Source organism: Orycteropus afer, unplaced genomic scaffold (assembly GCF_000298275.1).
Source record: "Orycteropus afer afer isolate SDZICR_OR568_19922 unplaced genomic scaffold, OryAfe1.0 scaffold00180, whole genome shotgun sequence".
In the NCBI taxonomy this organism is placed as follows: domain Eukaryota; kingdom Metazoa; phylum Chordata; class Mammalia; order Tubulidentata; family Orycteropodidae; genus Orycteropus; species Orycteropus afer.
The window spans coordinates 2,570,880-2,586,131 of record NW_006921767.1 but is presented as its reverse complement, the minus strand read 5'-3'; the positions used below and the strand labels follow the sequence as shown (position 1 = coordinate 2,586,131).

Below are 15,252 nucleotides of genomic sequence, written 5' to 3'. Positions count from 1 at the left end.
TAGTGCATGTTAAAAATGACCCACAGAAACAGCAAGAAATGGAGAAGGTGGGTCACATATATAATTTGAAGAATCTCACCTTAAAATGCACCCTGAATAGCGTAGAGTAGAAAATTACACAATTAAACTATATATACGAGAACTTTTTTTTATATACAAGAACTTTAAATTCCAAATTATGTGTTTGAAGCTGCGATATTCATTTTATGAAGATGCTCTGAAGTACTCTGACTCCGATTCTTTTAGTGCTTGTCTTATGCATATTTTATTTTTTACTTCCTGAAGGCATGTTCAATTGGTTTCCTTAAAGACAGGCAACTGATTATGCCTGGATATGCCTATCATTTTGAAAAGCAAAATTTTAAGTGCAAAACTGATTGCACAATTTAATATTACTTTATTTTATCAAATCTATCCACATGTATAATAACCAGTGAAAGTATACAAAGATAGGATTTCGTTATTTCAGGGGCCTGTGTTCCTGGCCAGGCCAATCAAATTTTTCTATCAACTTTCTGCAAAACTTGGTTCATGGATGGGCATCAACCCAAGCTGAGCCAATAAGAATTCGATTTATTTAGCTCTGAGTGGAGTAATTGGGAATTTACTGCCCACTTTTTTCTGAGTGTTCTGTTGAGTGAAAATAGGCCTTGAGGTGCCAATGAGCACCATGTGATGCACACAGGAACAAAGACAAGAGATGAAGACAGTCATGGTTTAATCCTACAAAACCTGTTGGCCACAAGCTATGATCACTTAACCTCTGGAGATAGAGCTCTGGGGAGACAATAGTGCTCAAAACAGGCAAAATACCTACCCTCAATGAGCCTATATCAGGACTGGTTGGAGAAGATAAAAATAAAATATGTATGTACAACATACATATAGTATGTTTGCTGTGCCCAAGAATAAAGCACGGCAGGAGACAGAATGTCAGGAGATGAGGGGCTGCCATTGTAATTTAGTGGCCCGGTAGCCCTGAGGTTACAGGTGACTGAAGATCTGGAAGAGATGAGGTAGTGTGTCGTGTGGATATCTGTAGGCAAACGGACAGCAAATGTAGAGGCCCTGATTGAAAGTGGAATGAGCAAGGCAGAGAAAAGGGGGACATGCATTGTAGCAGGAGCTAGGGGATGGATTGCATGGGGCCTTCTCTGGCATTTAAGGATTTGGCATTTATCTGAAGTGGAGTGGGAAGTCATCAGAAAGTTCTGAGCAGAAGAATGGTGGTCAGCACCACTCTGACCTAAGGAAAATAAGGGCAAAAGGGGTTGAAGAGTGAGGGGCCTTGCCATGATCCATTTAAGAAATGGTACAGCTTATCCAAGTGCGACTGCAACAGATACAACAGGAAATGGTAGTTTTTGGATAAATTCAGTATCTGGATTGGTTGCAGCGTATGAGAGAGAGAGAGAGAGAAAGAGAAGAATTGAGACTGACTCCATGATTTTGGGCCTGAACAACTGAGGTAATGGCATTGAATTTATTGTGATGGGGAGGTTTATAAAAGGGAAAGGTTTTAAATGAGGCGGAGGCAACAACTAAGAACTCAGTGTTAGAAATGTTCCCTTTGAGATGCTACTAGACAGTTCCTGGGGGTGTTATTTGCATGCTTGGATCAATCCATACTGAAACCCAGAGCTATCACTTGACTTTTCAGTTATGCAAACCAGAACATTTGCACTACATATTACTTTCTGCAAACTCTGAGCATATACCTCTCAATATGTTTCATTTAAGAGGCCAGTAAATTCTATAATTTATAAACCATCTGCAAATTCTCATTATCACTACCTTTAGATAGAAGATGTTGTTAAGAGTCAGCTCTCTTTAGGTTGGAAATGACAGAAACCATTTCAGATTACTTTAAGAAGGTAATTAGTGTTTAACTTATAAATACTTTTAAAAAACACAAGTATTTGGATATAGAAAATTGAGTGTTTAATGGAAGCTAATCAACTCAATTTGAGAATACTTGTTATTTTACATTAATCAAAAATATCACCCAAGATCTGTATTGGCATAAAACTTTGCATACTGGATTCATGATTACAAATGTGTGAAACCTGCATATTTTAAGGAAGATGGTAAAGATCTATAGCCTCTCTTTTGCATTCACAATGTGGAGTCAATAACTTATAAAGGGCATTTTATTAGTAATAATGCTTTAGGCTGACCTGCTTCTTTAGGTTTGATTCATCCATTCAGCCATCCATTCAACATTTAATGAATAATTAGTTTATGCTATTTGTGTGCTGGACACTGGAGCTGGGTGAACAAGACACAGAAGGACCCTTTGCCCACAAAGCTAGCAATCTAGAGATGAAGACAGAGAGCAAGCAAGTATTCTCAAATGCTATTTTAGTTCTTTATGCCTGAGGCATGAAGATAATTTTACTTCACAGTGTACATCACAAAAGTCTTACCAAAATTATTATCTAGGATTTGAAGCTAAACCCATGTCAAAAGTTAGGATGACTATTAAAGGCTACCAGAAATCATATTAGAAATGGCTTTTGCAACATGGGTATACGGGTAGATAGATGGGTGTACAGGCTGAACTATTAGGTGTGTCTATGAATCAGGGAGTATACCCAAGAACATATTTAGGGTCGGCAGACAATGGCCCTATAAGTTTATGTATATGATTTGAATTCCTAGGTGTATAGTAGAGCTGACAAGGGGCAAAGATGTAGTCATTGCTTGGTCACAGCCAGCTACCAAGAGGGACTGAGTAGTTGAACCTGTGGGCTCCGGACCATAGTCACAGGCGACATCAAGCTCAATTGGCATAACATACTACACAAAACATTGTTCAACCTCCTACTTTGGCGAGTAGTGACTGGGATTTTAAAAGCTTGCAAGCCGTCATCTAGATGCAAAGATGGGTCTCTCTTTGTCCAGCAAAGAAGAATGAAGAAAACCAAAAATTCATGGAAACAATTAGTCCTAGCAACTGGTACACAATCTGATCTGCAGCCCATATGACTATGAGACCAGAAGAACTAGATGGTACCTGGCTACTACTGTCAACCACATGGAAGGGGTCTTATGTAGGAGATCCTGGATAGACAGGGAGAACAAAATTCAAAATCATTTGGAGAAAAAAAAAAAAAGGGTGGGACCAGGTTTGCTGGTCTGATAGAGCCTGGTAGAACCACTGAGACTATGGTCCCTAGCTGCCCTTCAGGTCTGGAATTGAACCTATGCCTGTGGCTTCCAGCCACATATGTCTATTATAGGCATATGAGTTGAACATTTACCTTAGGTAGATACACTCCTTGGAGAGAACAATCATGGGAGAAAAGGGGTGTTTATGCACAGGAAGACAGCGCAGGGGGCAGGAGTGCATGGAGGGATGGACACAGGGAAGAGGTAATTAGCTGGAGGAAGTATGAGGGGAGCTATTGCATTTTGGCGAATTGTGGTCAATGTCATGAGACAAAGTGTATGTGAACTGCTGTATGGGAAGTGAACTTGCTGTGTAAATTTTCATCCAAATCGCAATTAAAAAAGAAAATGGCTTTTGCAGATTGTTTTACTTATATTTTTGGTATGTGTTTAAAATTTTACTTTTAACATAAATTTTTTTAAAAAAATTGAAATATGCCCTTTATGTGTAATATTAAAATGATTAGGAATTTTAATATCTGTAAGCATTTACCACCAAATCTAGGAAACCTTTCCTTAATAAGTCTAACAGATGAACATGCATATGCTAGTTAAACTGCAACAATAAGAAAGCATTGCTTATGGAGGGATTTCATGTAATTGTTGGAATTCCAACCAGACTATAGCTCCATGACGAGCTCTGGTAGCATAGTGCCTAAGGCACTTGACTACTAACCAGAAGGCTGGTGGTTCAAACCCACCAGTCACTCCTCAGAACGAAGGTTGGGCAATGTACTTCTGTAGTAATACTGCCTCGGAAACCCAAGGAGGGGTAGCTGTGAGTCAGGTCTGACTCCACAGCACATAACAACAAGAACATAGCTCCGTGAGCTCAGGAGTTCTGTCTGTCTTTGATGACCTTACCCAGTGACTGTGCACAAAGCAAAATCAAAATAAATATTGGTGTTAAACGAATCATGAATAGTCTAATAATATCATTGAAAAAGTGGAAAATACATGGTTAAATCTACATCTGGGTTTGGACATCTGTCCTATTATTGTTAGTTGCCTTTGAGTTGATGCTAACTCATGACCTCATGTGTATGGAGTACAACTACTCCATAGGATTTTCAAGGCTGTGACCTTTCAGAAGGAGATCACCAGACCTATCTTCTGAGGCACCTCTGGGTGAGTTGGTATCTCCAATCTTTCTACTAGTTGAGTGTTTAAAGATTGATACCACCCAGGGATTCCAACATGATCTCAGGAAAGTTATAGAATCTCTCTACGCCTCAGTTTCCTCATCTCTGAAGTGAGGACACTAATAGCTTCAAGTTAGGGTGTTGCTGTGAGTTAAAGTATTAATGTATCAAATGTGCTTGGAACAGTGACAGGAATGTACTCAGTGTTAGTCATCATCATTATTATTATTGTTATGTGCAAATTTCTACTTCACATTGGCATTTATATGCTATTTCTAAGTTATGAAAGACTTTTTGCTTCTTTTAAAATATTTACTTGATTTATATACATTATCATGACTTGATTTTAAATTGATTTATAATCAGTCTCTTCCTTTGTCTTAACCATTCCTATAATTTCTTCACTGATTCCACCATGATATCACAGTTTCTTTTACAATCATAATTTTCCTGGTTTGTAATCACATCAAATATTAAGTCAAAGGAAAGAGCCAGATAAACTTGTTTGCATATATATTTGCAATCAGAATTTTTGATTGATGCTGTGCTTTGAATATATGAATAATGATGTATATTTATACCTTACTAATTCAGAATTGTTATTGAGAAGACTAAACACATTTAGTGAGAAGTTCTAAATACATAGTACTTCCAGTTTAAGTATTTCCAAACCCAAATAAATGCTCTTTGGTCAAACCACAACTATGTGTTAGGAATAAAGGTTGGGTCATGTTTTCGCTAATATTTACTTGAAAATAACATATAATTGTCACACTACTTAGTTGCTTGCAAATTTACATTTTAAAGGGATACAAATGATTTCTTGACAAACTTAATGCTTAATACAAGTAAGTTGGCAGCCAAACTTTTTTCTACAGATAATGCAATGATAAACATGAAGTTCTCTGATGAAACAAACATTGACAAATTAAAATCCAAAGTAGTAGAATGATGTTTCATATAGATTTTCAATTATCTACAACAATGCTAGTCAATGATAATCACATTGATGCAAATGAACAGAATTGGTTTTTTCTTTTATCACCAGACTTCTTAGCAACAAATGTATGTTATACAAATTTGGAAATCTTATACAAAATGTAGCACTGCACTAATGAAATTAGCAATCTAATACAATAGTCTCACTTCTGTATAAAGACAATCGAGCAAACATTTTCAGTGAATTAATAAATTTTCAAAATAAATTGATGAAAAAAAAAAATTCAGCAAGTAAAATCATGATATCATTGTACTAAAACTGCTTAATCATTTCATGCCTCACTTTTCTCACCTTTTAAATGAAAATAGTATCAGTACCTACTCCATGGGGTTGTTACAAAGATTAAATGTAGCAATGTATGTAAAGCACCCGCTATACAGAATGTTCTGAATTGCTGTTAGCTATGCGGATGACAATGTTGACAACACAAAAGGATGCATTGTGAGAAAGCACCAGTACAGTACAGTGACTAAACATATTTCTGTGCTACCAGTTTAAATATCTGTGGGAAACTTGGAAATCTCAAAGAACAGACTTCCTTGCAGACTCATTTAAAGTCATGCTATGTTAATGTATAGCTTATAATTGGACTTTAGGGATTAACCTGTGAATGCACAGCTAAAGAAGACTCAACTTTGAAAACAACACTGATACCTCTGGTTAGATTTCTTTTTAAGTATCAGTGTAGTCAAGTGGACCAAAATGTATCTGAACTGCTGTATGGAAAATAGATTTGCTCTGTAAACTTTTACCCAAATCACAATAAAAATTAAAAAAATAAAATAAAATGATAAAGAATCCTATTACTATGGATGCAAACTGCAAACTGTTTTTCTTTTTGAATTTGAAAAGCTGGAGTATACATACGTGTTTTCTTGGTTGTTGCATTAACTGTGGCGCTAAAGGGACCGGTACCAGCACTATTGTAAGCCCGGACAGCTGTGTAATAGGCTAGGTTGCTTTTCAGGCTGTGGAGTCTGGCTGATGTCTCATTTCCTGACACTTTTACTTTGCTAGATGATTCTTCTTCTCCTCCATTGTTATTCCAGTACCGCACCTGGTGGAGACAGAAGACATAAAACATGCAAAGTGTTGATAAAATACTGCCCTTTACATTAAGTGATTTTGTTGAAACTGCCACATTTATTTTCTTATTGACTCAGAAAATATTTACTGAGGACCCATACTGAAGACCTTGATAGCAAAGATGAAAACAGGAAACCATTCCCCTGCTATAAGTAAACAACAGTTTAAGCACAATAAAAAAGGTAATTGATTCTCAGTCTCAGAGTCATGGAGGAAATAAAAACTAGTGGGGACTTCGGCTGGACAGCCAGGTTCCATGTCAATAATGGAGCCCCTACTTAGCTCTAGTCCCTATGTGTTATAAGAGTTGATGCATTTGGCTGCTACCAAAAGGTTGGGGGATCAGTGGTTCAATGCTTTCAGTCTGCCCAGGGGGGCCTCCAAAGAAGGCCTGTGGCACAGTACTGAAAAGCTAGGAAGAGAAAGATAATAAGCAAGCAAACACCTGAGCCAGATAAACACAAAGAGACTAAATGCTAAACGCTGTAGTATTATAAGTGGAAGAATTAAAGGGACAGCTTCATATTCAAAGAGTGAGCTCAGCTCCTAACCTGTCCAGTGCAAGCTCAACTCCAGAAAGCTGGCACCCCTTTTTTTTTTTTTTTAACTACGTTGGAGAGTGAGAGTTCCTTCTGTGAAGAATGTAAACTGTCCGAGAAAAGACCATCAAAAAGCTGGCTGACCACACGATTGTTCTACAGCTATGGTAAAGAGTCACAAACACACCTGTACAGGCAGAGCTGCTGTATGGAAAGGAAAGGCAATTAAAACATTTGCTCTTAAATATAAATATATACTAGGATACTTTATGTGTACTTTCATCATTCAGATCCATGGAAAATAATCTGTAACTTCTTGTAAAGATACCTAGGTGGTCCCAAAATGAAAACACAGTAAGTTAGAATATTTGAAAGAAGAGAAATGAGGGGAGGAAAAATAAAATAAAGATACATGTTACCTAATGATTTCAAATTTTTGTTAAAAAATATTCCCACTATGCATTACTAGAAAAGATTGTCCATAAAACCAAAACCCAAACCAACACTAATAACAACAAATAACTGGTTAGGCAAATGGCTCATAAACAGTATAAGTATAATTTGTGTCACAATTGTTTGATTATCTGAAACAGGGATCAGGAAGATAACATAAATGTGTACAAAAAACTGGGTAACATAGCAGAAGTTCCACGTAAATAATGGAGCCACTACTTAGCCCTGAGTGGTGCAATGGTTAATGTACTCAGCTGCTAACCAAAAGGTTGGTGGTTCATCAGTTCAGTGGTTCAAATCCACCCAGAGATGCCTCTGAAGAAAGACCAGGTAATCTACATTCCAACTATCCAAAATAATGAAAATCCCATGGATCATAGCTCCCTCATGAGTCACCATGAGTTGGAGTTAACACAAACATCTTTCAATTAGCTCTAGTGGACTGTGAAGGTAGGCTCAGAGTTTGCACATCTTGTTTTATTATTTATTTTTTTTTTAAGAAAGTAGAATCCCAATTTTATGTGAAATGCCTCAAATTTAGGGTTTGCTCAACCCTAAATATAAGACAAATTATAAGACACTGTGTAGGCCAAACAATACGTGTTTGTGGGCTGCATAGGGTACAAGTTTTAGTCCCTTGAGCAAAAGACACTAGAAGTTATTGCTCTCTTAAAATATGAGCCACTATAAAATTCACACATTAAAATTGGGGGAGAAAAAACAGTTGGCAGCAAAGCATAAATCTCAGTTTTTTTCAATAATGATCCCAAAGTAGCAAAATAATATTGTATTAGAGCAATATTTTCCATCTCTATATATAGATAAACACACACCCACACATATTCCCCAAAAGTCCTGAAAAATGCTGTTCATATAGAGTGTATCTGTATTTTTCTAGGAAAAGAGTTATTAGTTTTTGTCAGAGTCTATAAAGTAAAATATAAGCCCCACATGATTAAAACTGGATTGGATACATAGTTTCTACAACTTTAAAGCACCAAATTAACACTAAATTTTAATGATGACATTTTAGCAATAGAAAATTCACACATCTGACAGATCCCATTTACCATTACAAAGGAAAGTAACGTGGACTTTATTCATCAATTGAAGATAATGCACAAATTTGTCTGTCATAAAGCCATGGCCCAGAAAACTGTTAATAGGTGATAAAAGCTCATATACATTCTAAATGTACCAACATTAAGCACTGTAGGTGTTGTTAGGTTTAGATGATGACAAAGTGATAAGAGATGATAAGATAGTTTTCCTGCTCTTGGGAGCATTGTTTCATTATTAACTAAGAAAAACATATAATCAATGATTACAATAAAATGTGACAATTTCTGAGGACTTGTGGTCTCGGCATATAGCATAGATTGGAAAAAATATCACATAAAACTGAGCTCAAGTAATCCTCATGTAAAACATGAGATAGCAGAGGCATGGAGAAGTTAAGTAACTCAATTAAGATCATACTGTTATAGGTACTGGTCTCTTGTTTGGTTCCAATCTAGGAACTAATTTTTCCTCCTGATATATCAAATTGGAGCTTTTCTGGAGTGATGCCTAAGGCATCTGACTGCTAACCAGAAGGCTGGCAGTTCAAACCCACTGGCCACTCCTTGGAAGGAAGATTGGGCAATCTACTTCCATAGAAATAATGCCTCAGAAACCCAAGGAGGGATCACTATGATTTGGGACCAACTCGACAGCAGCAGTGAGTTTGGTTTATATCAAATTACCTCAATATAAGTTGTCTTAAGAAAGTATTCTTGGGAAACTAAGTTAAATAGAAAATGAGTATAATTTCTAATTGGCATATGCAATGTCTTTGGCAATTCCATTTAGTAAAGTTCTTGAATGTTCTTGACAGCAATATGTTTCTGAAGTACTTTAACCAATCTCTGTGTATCCACATGAGATATTCCTATTCAGATCTTGTTCCTGGCTGATATTTGAACTGTTTAGAGACAAATAAAATGTGTGCCAAATTTGAACATGACACTAGATGGTTAAATTGATTATATTATTAAATAGCTTCACTTAATGAAATGATTATACATATATTCATTATATAGAATATTGCTCAAAACTATTTCTATAATAATAGAAAGAGAAAAGATAGAAAAGTCAAGAAAGAAATAAAGACAAAGATGCCATATTTCCTATCAGTTGTGTTCTTGATCAAATGGTAAAATTATTACATCTGAGAAAACAGAATATGACTACATGGTAAACTGGATTTTATAGATACAACCACAAAACAGAGATGAACAATGGAAGGAATCTATGTTGAAAGGACAAACTCTGGAAATATATTTTACAGAAAAGAGTTATCATCTAGCTAACATAACTTGAAGATAGCATCTACTGGAAATGAACAGAGACAAGCATGATAAAGTACACAAAATACCTCACTGCCAAGAAAGATTGTCACCCGACCCAACTGGTAGGAAACTAGATAGGAATAGTAATCCTATCTGGAGGACTAGCTATAATGCACTGATCTAAAATGGACTGAATTATAAAAATATGAGATTCAGAAAAAAGATCAGGCATATTGAAAAATAAGCAAAACCCTAAACTGGAAAAATACAATTATTTAAAAAAAAAAAAATCAATGGTAGAATTAAGCTGAAGAGTAGACGACAGAAGGGAGAATTAATAAATCCAGAACATGCCATGGAGACAGAAATGAAAATTTTAAAATCAAAGTTAAGAGACATGGAGGCTAAAATTAATAGATCCAATAGAGTATAAATTCAAGAAATGATAATATTAAAACAGAAAATGTCTGAGAATTTTCTAGAACTGAAGAAACATTGAAATTTTTATATGGTAAACTCAGCTCGAGTTAAGTGTGGGAAAAATAAAAGGTAAATTCCACTTCAAAGGAGAGAAGGTTGAGAATGAATTAGGAGTCCTTGCCATCTGTTCATTGCTCCACATCTGAGGGACACAGTTCACCACCGTTAAGAGGAGTGAGTGATTAGTGAGGGGTCCGAGGAGCGTGCACCTGTGAGGGGAACGATATGCATTTCTTGGCTGAGAATGTACCAGAAGGCAGTCAATGTGGAGGCACAGATCAAAGTCAGGGCCTGTCTGGTCATCACCACAACTCCAATACTCAGAACAAACCCTGCTCATACTGGGTATTCAGTTAAAATTTGTGAACCACTTGAACAAATGCAGTTTTAAAATGCCTCTCTACTTCCCACCACAGAGATTCACCAAGCTAATTATTCAAGTTCTAACAGACTATCTGGCTTTTAAATTCTGAGTCCCTAGGTGATGCAAACAGTTACCATGCTTGGCTATTAACTATGTGCTTGGCTGGGGATCTGATTTCTACCCTGACAGATATGGGGTCGACATGAATTGAAATCAACTCAGTGGCAATTGTTTTGTTTGTGCGTTTTTATTAAACCTGGAAACTACAATTTTCTGACAAGATTGGCTTTTTTTTTGCAGGGGGCGGGGATAGAACCAAAAAACCATTTTTCAATTCAAAATGTTTTTTTCTCTGGGTATGTATTCACAAACAAATTTGAGGACTATCATGATTTAACCGTTATCTCTATATCTGCAAGTAATTTGGTTATTCCACAAACAAATGTTCCTGCTATAAGGAGTCCTTAATAACATTATATCAGAGATATCATTTAAACTTAAAATAAAATGTAGTTTATAAAAACCATGTATTGAAAACTGGCATCTTTTTTTTTTTTTTTTTTTTTTAATCCATTAAAGCACAGGTATTAAGTCAGAGATATTATTTTAATGTTGTTGTTGTTATTGTGTGCCCTCGAGTCGGACCCGACTCATAGCGACCCCTCCTTGGGTTTCTGAGGCAGTATCACTATGGAAGTAAATTGCCCAACCTTCCTTCAGAGGAAGGTGGTGGGTTTGAACTGCCAGCCTTTTGGTTAGCAGTCAAGTGCCTTAGGCACTATGCTACCAGAACTCCCATTATTTTAATAGTCTAATTTAATTATGTTTGCACTTAAAAATTTCTCAGAGAGACAAATATTTCAACTCAGCTGTTAGACCAATGAGCTATGAGTTGGAGAGGACTCCGTGGCACCCAACAACAACATTAAACCAGACACATTTAAATAAACATCAAGCAGGTAAAAATGCATTCAAACATCTGTTAGGAAGACATCCAGATGTAGTTTTTACTCTTCACTTTGTTCTCAGTCCTGGGAGGGCTGACTACAACAGACAGGCTCCCATGCCCTCTGGCTATCCATTGACTTTTGCCCATAGGAGTCAGGAAAGGAAAGGGTGAGGAGAGAGAGAGGCGGGGATATTTAGTTCCTTGGATCCCTCAAATCTGAGACACAGTGTAGAAGGGACTTTATTTACCTAAGGAGTCTCTGGGTGACACAAATAGCTAAGTGCTTGACTACTAACTGAAACGCTGGTAGTTTGAAACCATCCAGCTCCATCACAGAAAACAGGCCTGGTGATCTGCTTCTGAAAGGTGACTGCTTTGAAAACCCTATGAAGCAGTTCTACTCTGCACACATGGGCTAGCCATGAATTGAAATAGACTCAAGGGCAACATTTTTGTCTTTTTTTGTATCTTTGCTTAATAAAAACATATCTCAGTTGGGCAACCCTCTCTTATAGCTACAGCTGCTGTTCTCTCCGGGAGCTCTGGTAGTGCAGGGCCTAAGGCACTTGACTGCTGACCAGAAGGCTGGCGGTTCAAACCCACCGGCCACTCCTCAGAAGGAGGATGGGGCAATCTACTTCCGTAGTGATACTGCCTTGGAAACCCAAGGAGTCGGGGCCAACTCCACGGCACATAAAAACAACAACTGTTTTCTCCAGCAAAATCAACCCTTCCACCCACTCCAAAGGCCTCTGATTTATTCACCTGGATGCATTTTTGCCTGCGTTACATTTATTGGCATGTGTTTCAAATGTCTACAAATTTTCCTATGTACATTTGACTCATTCTAGAGTAAAATGAACCAACTCTTGGCCCGATTGTAAGGATAGACTCAATGCATATGTCATTTTTCCAGTGCAATGCTCATAGTCTCAAACAAGCACTCAAATATTTAACACTTTTTCCCATTCTAATTAAAATATTAGGAACTAAATACATTCTGTACAGCTGTTTGGAACAGGAGGCTGGGTGAAGGCCTCACTGAAGTTTTAGTTTGGCATTCTGTGCATGCTTTTATAGTTATGTTCCTCTGCCAAACTTTTTTTTTTTTTTAATCTATTAGCTTACCCCAAAATATGCTGTGCTGTATCATTTCACAATTGTACATTTCTGTTTCATTCATCATCAAAATAATTATCCCAAGTTGTATTCTTCCAAAGCACAAAATTCTGTTAAAGAACTTGACTGTCTATACCATGTTGAGGTATTGGTTGTTCGGTGGTAGAATTCGCCTTCCATTCAGGAGATCCAGTTTTGATTCCTGGCCAATGCATCTCATGTGCAGCCTATACTGACTGTCAGTGGAGACTTATGTTGCTATGATACTGAAGAGGTTTCAGTGGAGCTTTCAAACTAAGGCAGTGTAGGAAGAAGGGGCTGATAATCTGCTTCTAAAAATCAGCCTGTGAAAACCCAATGGATCACAAACACCCAATCTTCAACTGATCATGAGGATGGCAAAGGACTAGACAGTGTTTTATTCCCTTTTGCACGTAATGAATTGGGTGCCAGCTCAATGGCAACTAACAGCAACAAAATACCATGCTAGACCCTTAGAGTTTTTTTGTTCCTCAGATATCAGCTACACATGAACTAAAGGGCTTCTACATACTCACCTTCATGTGTTTATCTCCTGTTTCTATCCAAAGGTGCATAGGCTAAGATCTGAGCCTGAGTGTAATAGCTTAGCAGATGAAATGAATTGGGGCGCAGGGAAATAAGCTCCTCAACTTCTGCTCAGTCAAATCAGAAAGAAAATTAGTCTAGATGCTAATGATGTGTACTCAGCATGCCACGTGGCACATGATCAACCCTCACTGAGAGGAGAGAAAAGCAAGAGCGATTAAAAATTTTAAAACCATAGTGGGGAAACTGCAATCTAGAAAGTTAGCCACATGACCGTTAATTAAATCCTCTGTGAGGCCATCTTTCTTTCTTTTCTTTTCTTTTCTTGCTCAGTTTAATCTTTAAATTGTAATTGAAATTAAGAAGAGATATATCTTTATCTTGGTAAAATTACAGAAATCATTTCTTATGATCATCCAAATTAGTCCACCTTTTTCTTAGCTTGCTTTCTTTCTTTTCATGCTTACATTGGTTTCCTAGGGTTGCTGTCACAAAGTACTACTAAACTATGTGGTTTAAACCAACGGAAATTTATTCTTTCATAGTTCTAGAGGCTAGAACTCTGGATTCAAGGTGTTAGCAGGCAATGCTCTCCCTGAAGGTTCTAGAGAAAGTTCTTTCCTTGACTGTTCCTAGCTTCTGAAAGTCTTTGCACATGCACCACTCCAATTTCTCCTTGGCTTGTACATGCATCACTCCAATTTCTGCCTCTGTCATCACATGGTCATCTTTCCTCTGTGTGTGTCTTCTCCACTTTTATAAAGACACTGCTTATATTGGAATGGGACTCACCCTACACCAGGGAGACCTATGTTGATTCAACTGGTAATATCTTCAAAGATCCTATGTCCAAATACAGACAGGCTCACAAGTACTAGTGGTTAGCATTCCATTTTTGAGGAACACAGTTTAATCCATAACACTTAGGTACTTTAAAAACAAGTTTTCAAATTTTTCTTTTTTCTCAATACTGTGTTCAGGGTACATTTGGAAGTTCTTTTTGCTACTCTTTACATAGAAATGTAAGAGTCAATGAGTCCCAACCTGTAATTAATTTCAGGGCAAGACCCCTTTTCTCACCACTTTTCTCATCTTTTGTCCTCCATCCTGTTGTTAATACCATCAGTAACAGAAGCAACAGCCATTGAGCCACACATTGGAATTGTACTGGGTTTCTGCATTCATGATTTCAATAATTTTTCTTCCACTGAAATTTTATCCCAAAGCCCAATATGTAAAACAGTGGAATCCCCAGGTCTCTGTGGATCATTTTGAAAATGGCTGCTTTATAGTATTTAATTCTCAAACAGTGGATAATTTCATCTCAAATGATGAATTACTTACTCTGATTATCTCTATTTTAACTGAGCCTTGGAGGGTTTTAGTAACTTGCCCAAGACCACACAGCAGTAAGACAGTGGCACCACGAGAACATGTGTTCGTTCAGTCAATACTTATTTTTTGCCTGCCTTCTATGTGCCAAATACTACTCTGCAAACAGGCATTGCTCTCTGTCCCTTGTGGAGCTTATATTTTATTCTAGATGTTTTGAACCTGGTTTTGTTGACATTTAACACAGTGTGGCCTTACCTAGAAACTATGCTGGCTGTCCTAGGATTCTTTGGACTTTTCTCTCTCTCTTTAAACTTCTATTTCCTGACATGACCAATTGTTGTTGTTGTAGTTGTTGTTACGTACCGTCGAGTTGGACCTGACTCATAGTGACCCCTCCTTAGATTTCCAAGGTGGTATCACTATGGAAGTAGATTGCCCAACCTTCCTTCGGAGGAGTGGCTGGTGGGTTTGAACTTCCAGCCTTCTGGTTAGCAGTCGAGTGCCGTAGGCACTATGCTACCAAAGCTCCTGACATGACCAATAGTGTTGTAAATTTCCTTTCTCATGGATCTTTCTCTGGATGACTCCTCATTGATTAAGTTTATATATTAAAAAATGAACATCTACTTGTCCCACATGGTAAATAATCACCAATGACTCCATGGTGCTGGGAAGCCCACATAGCACAAACACACACACAGTCACACCCACACCCAC

At 37.3% G+C, this 15,252-nt stretch overlaps 1 protein-coding gene across 1 annotated transcript in view; it reads right to left on the bottom strand.

The window, feature by feature from the left end:
* The window catches only part of CNTN3 (contactin 3), a 410,001-nt gene that overhangs the window by 10,997 nt on the left and 383,752 nt on the right, over positions 1–15,252 (bottom strand). Inside the window, exon 19 of the mRNA XM_042781845.1 lies at positions 6,181–6,370. Coding sequence (XP_042637779.1) covers positions 6,181–6,370 — 190 coding nt within the window. The remainder of the gene's footprint in view (positions 1–6,180; positions 6,371–15,252) is intronic.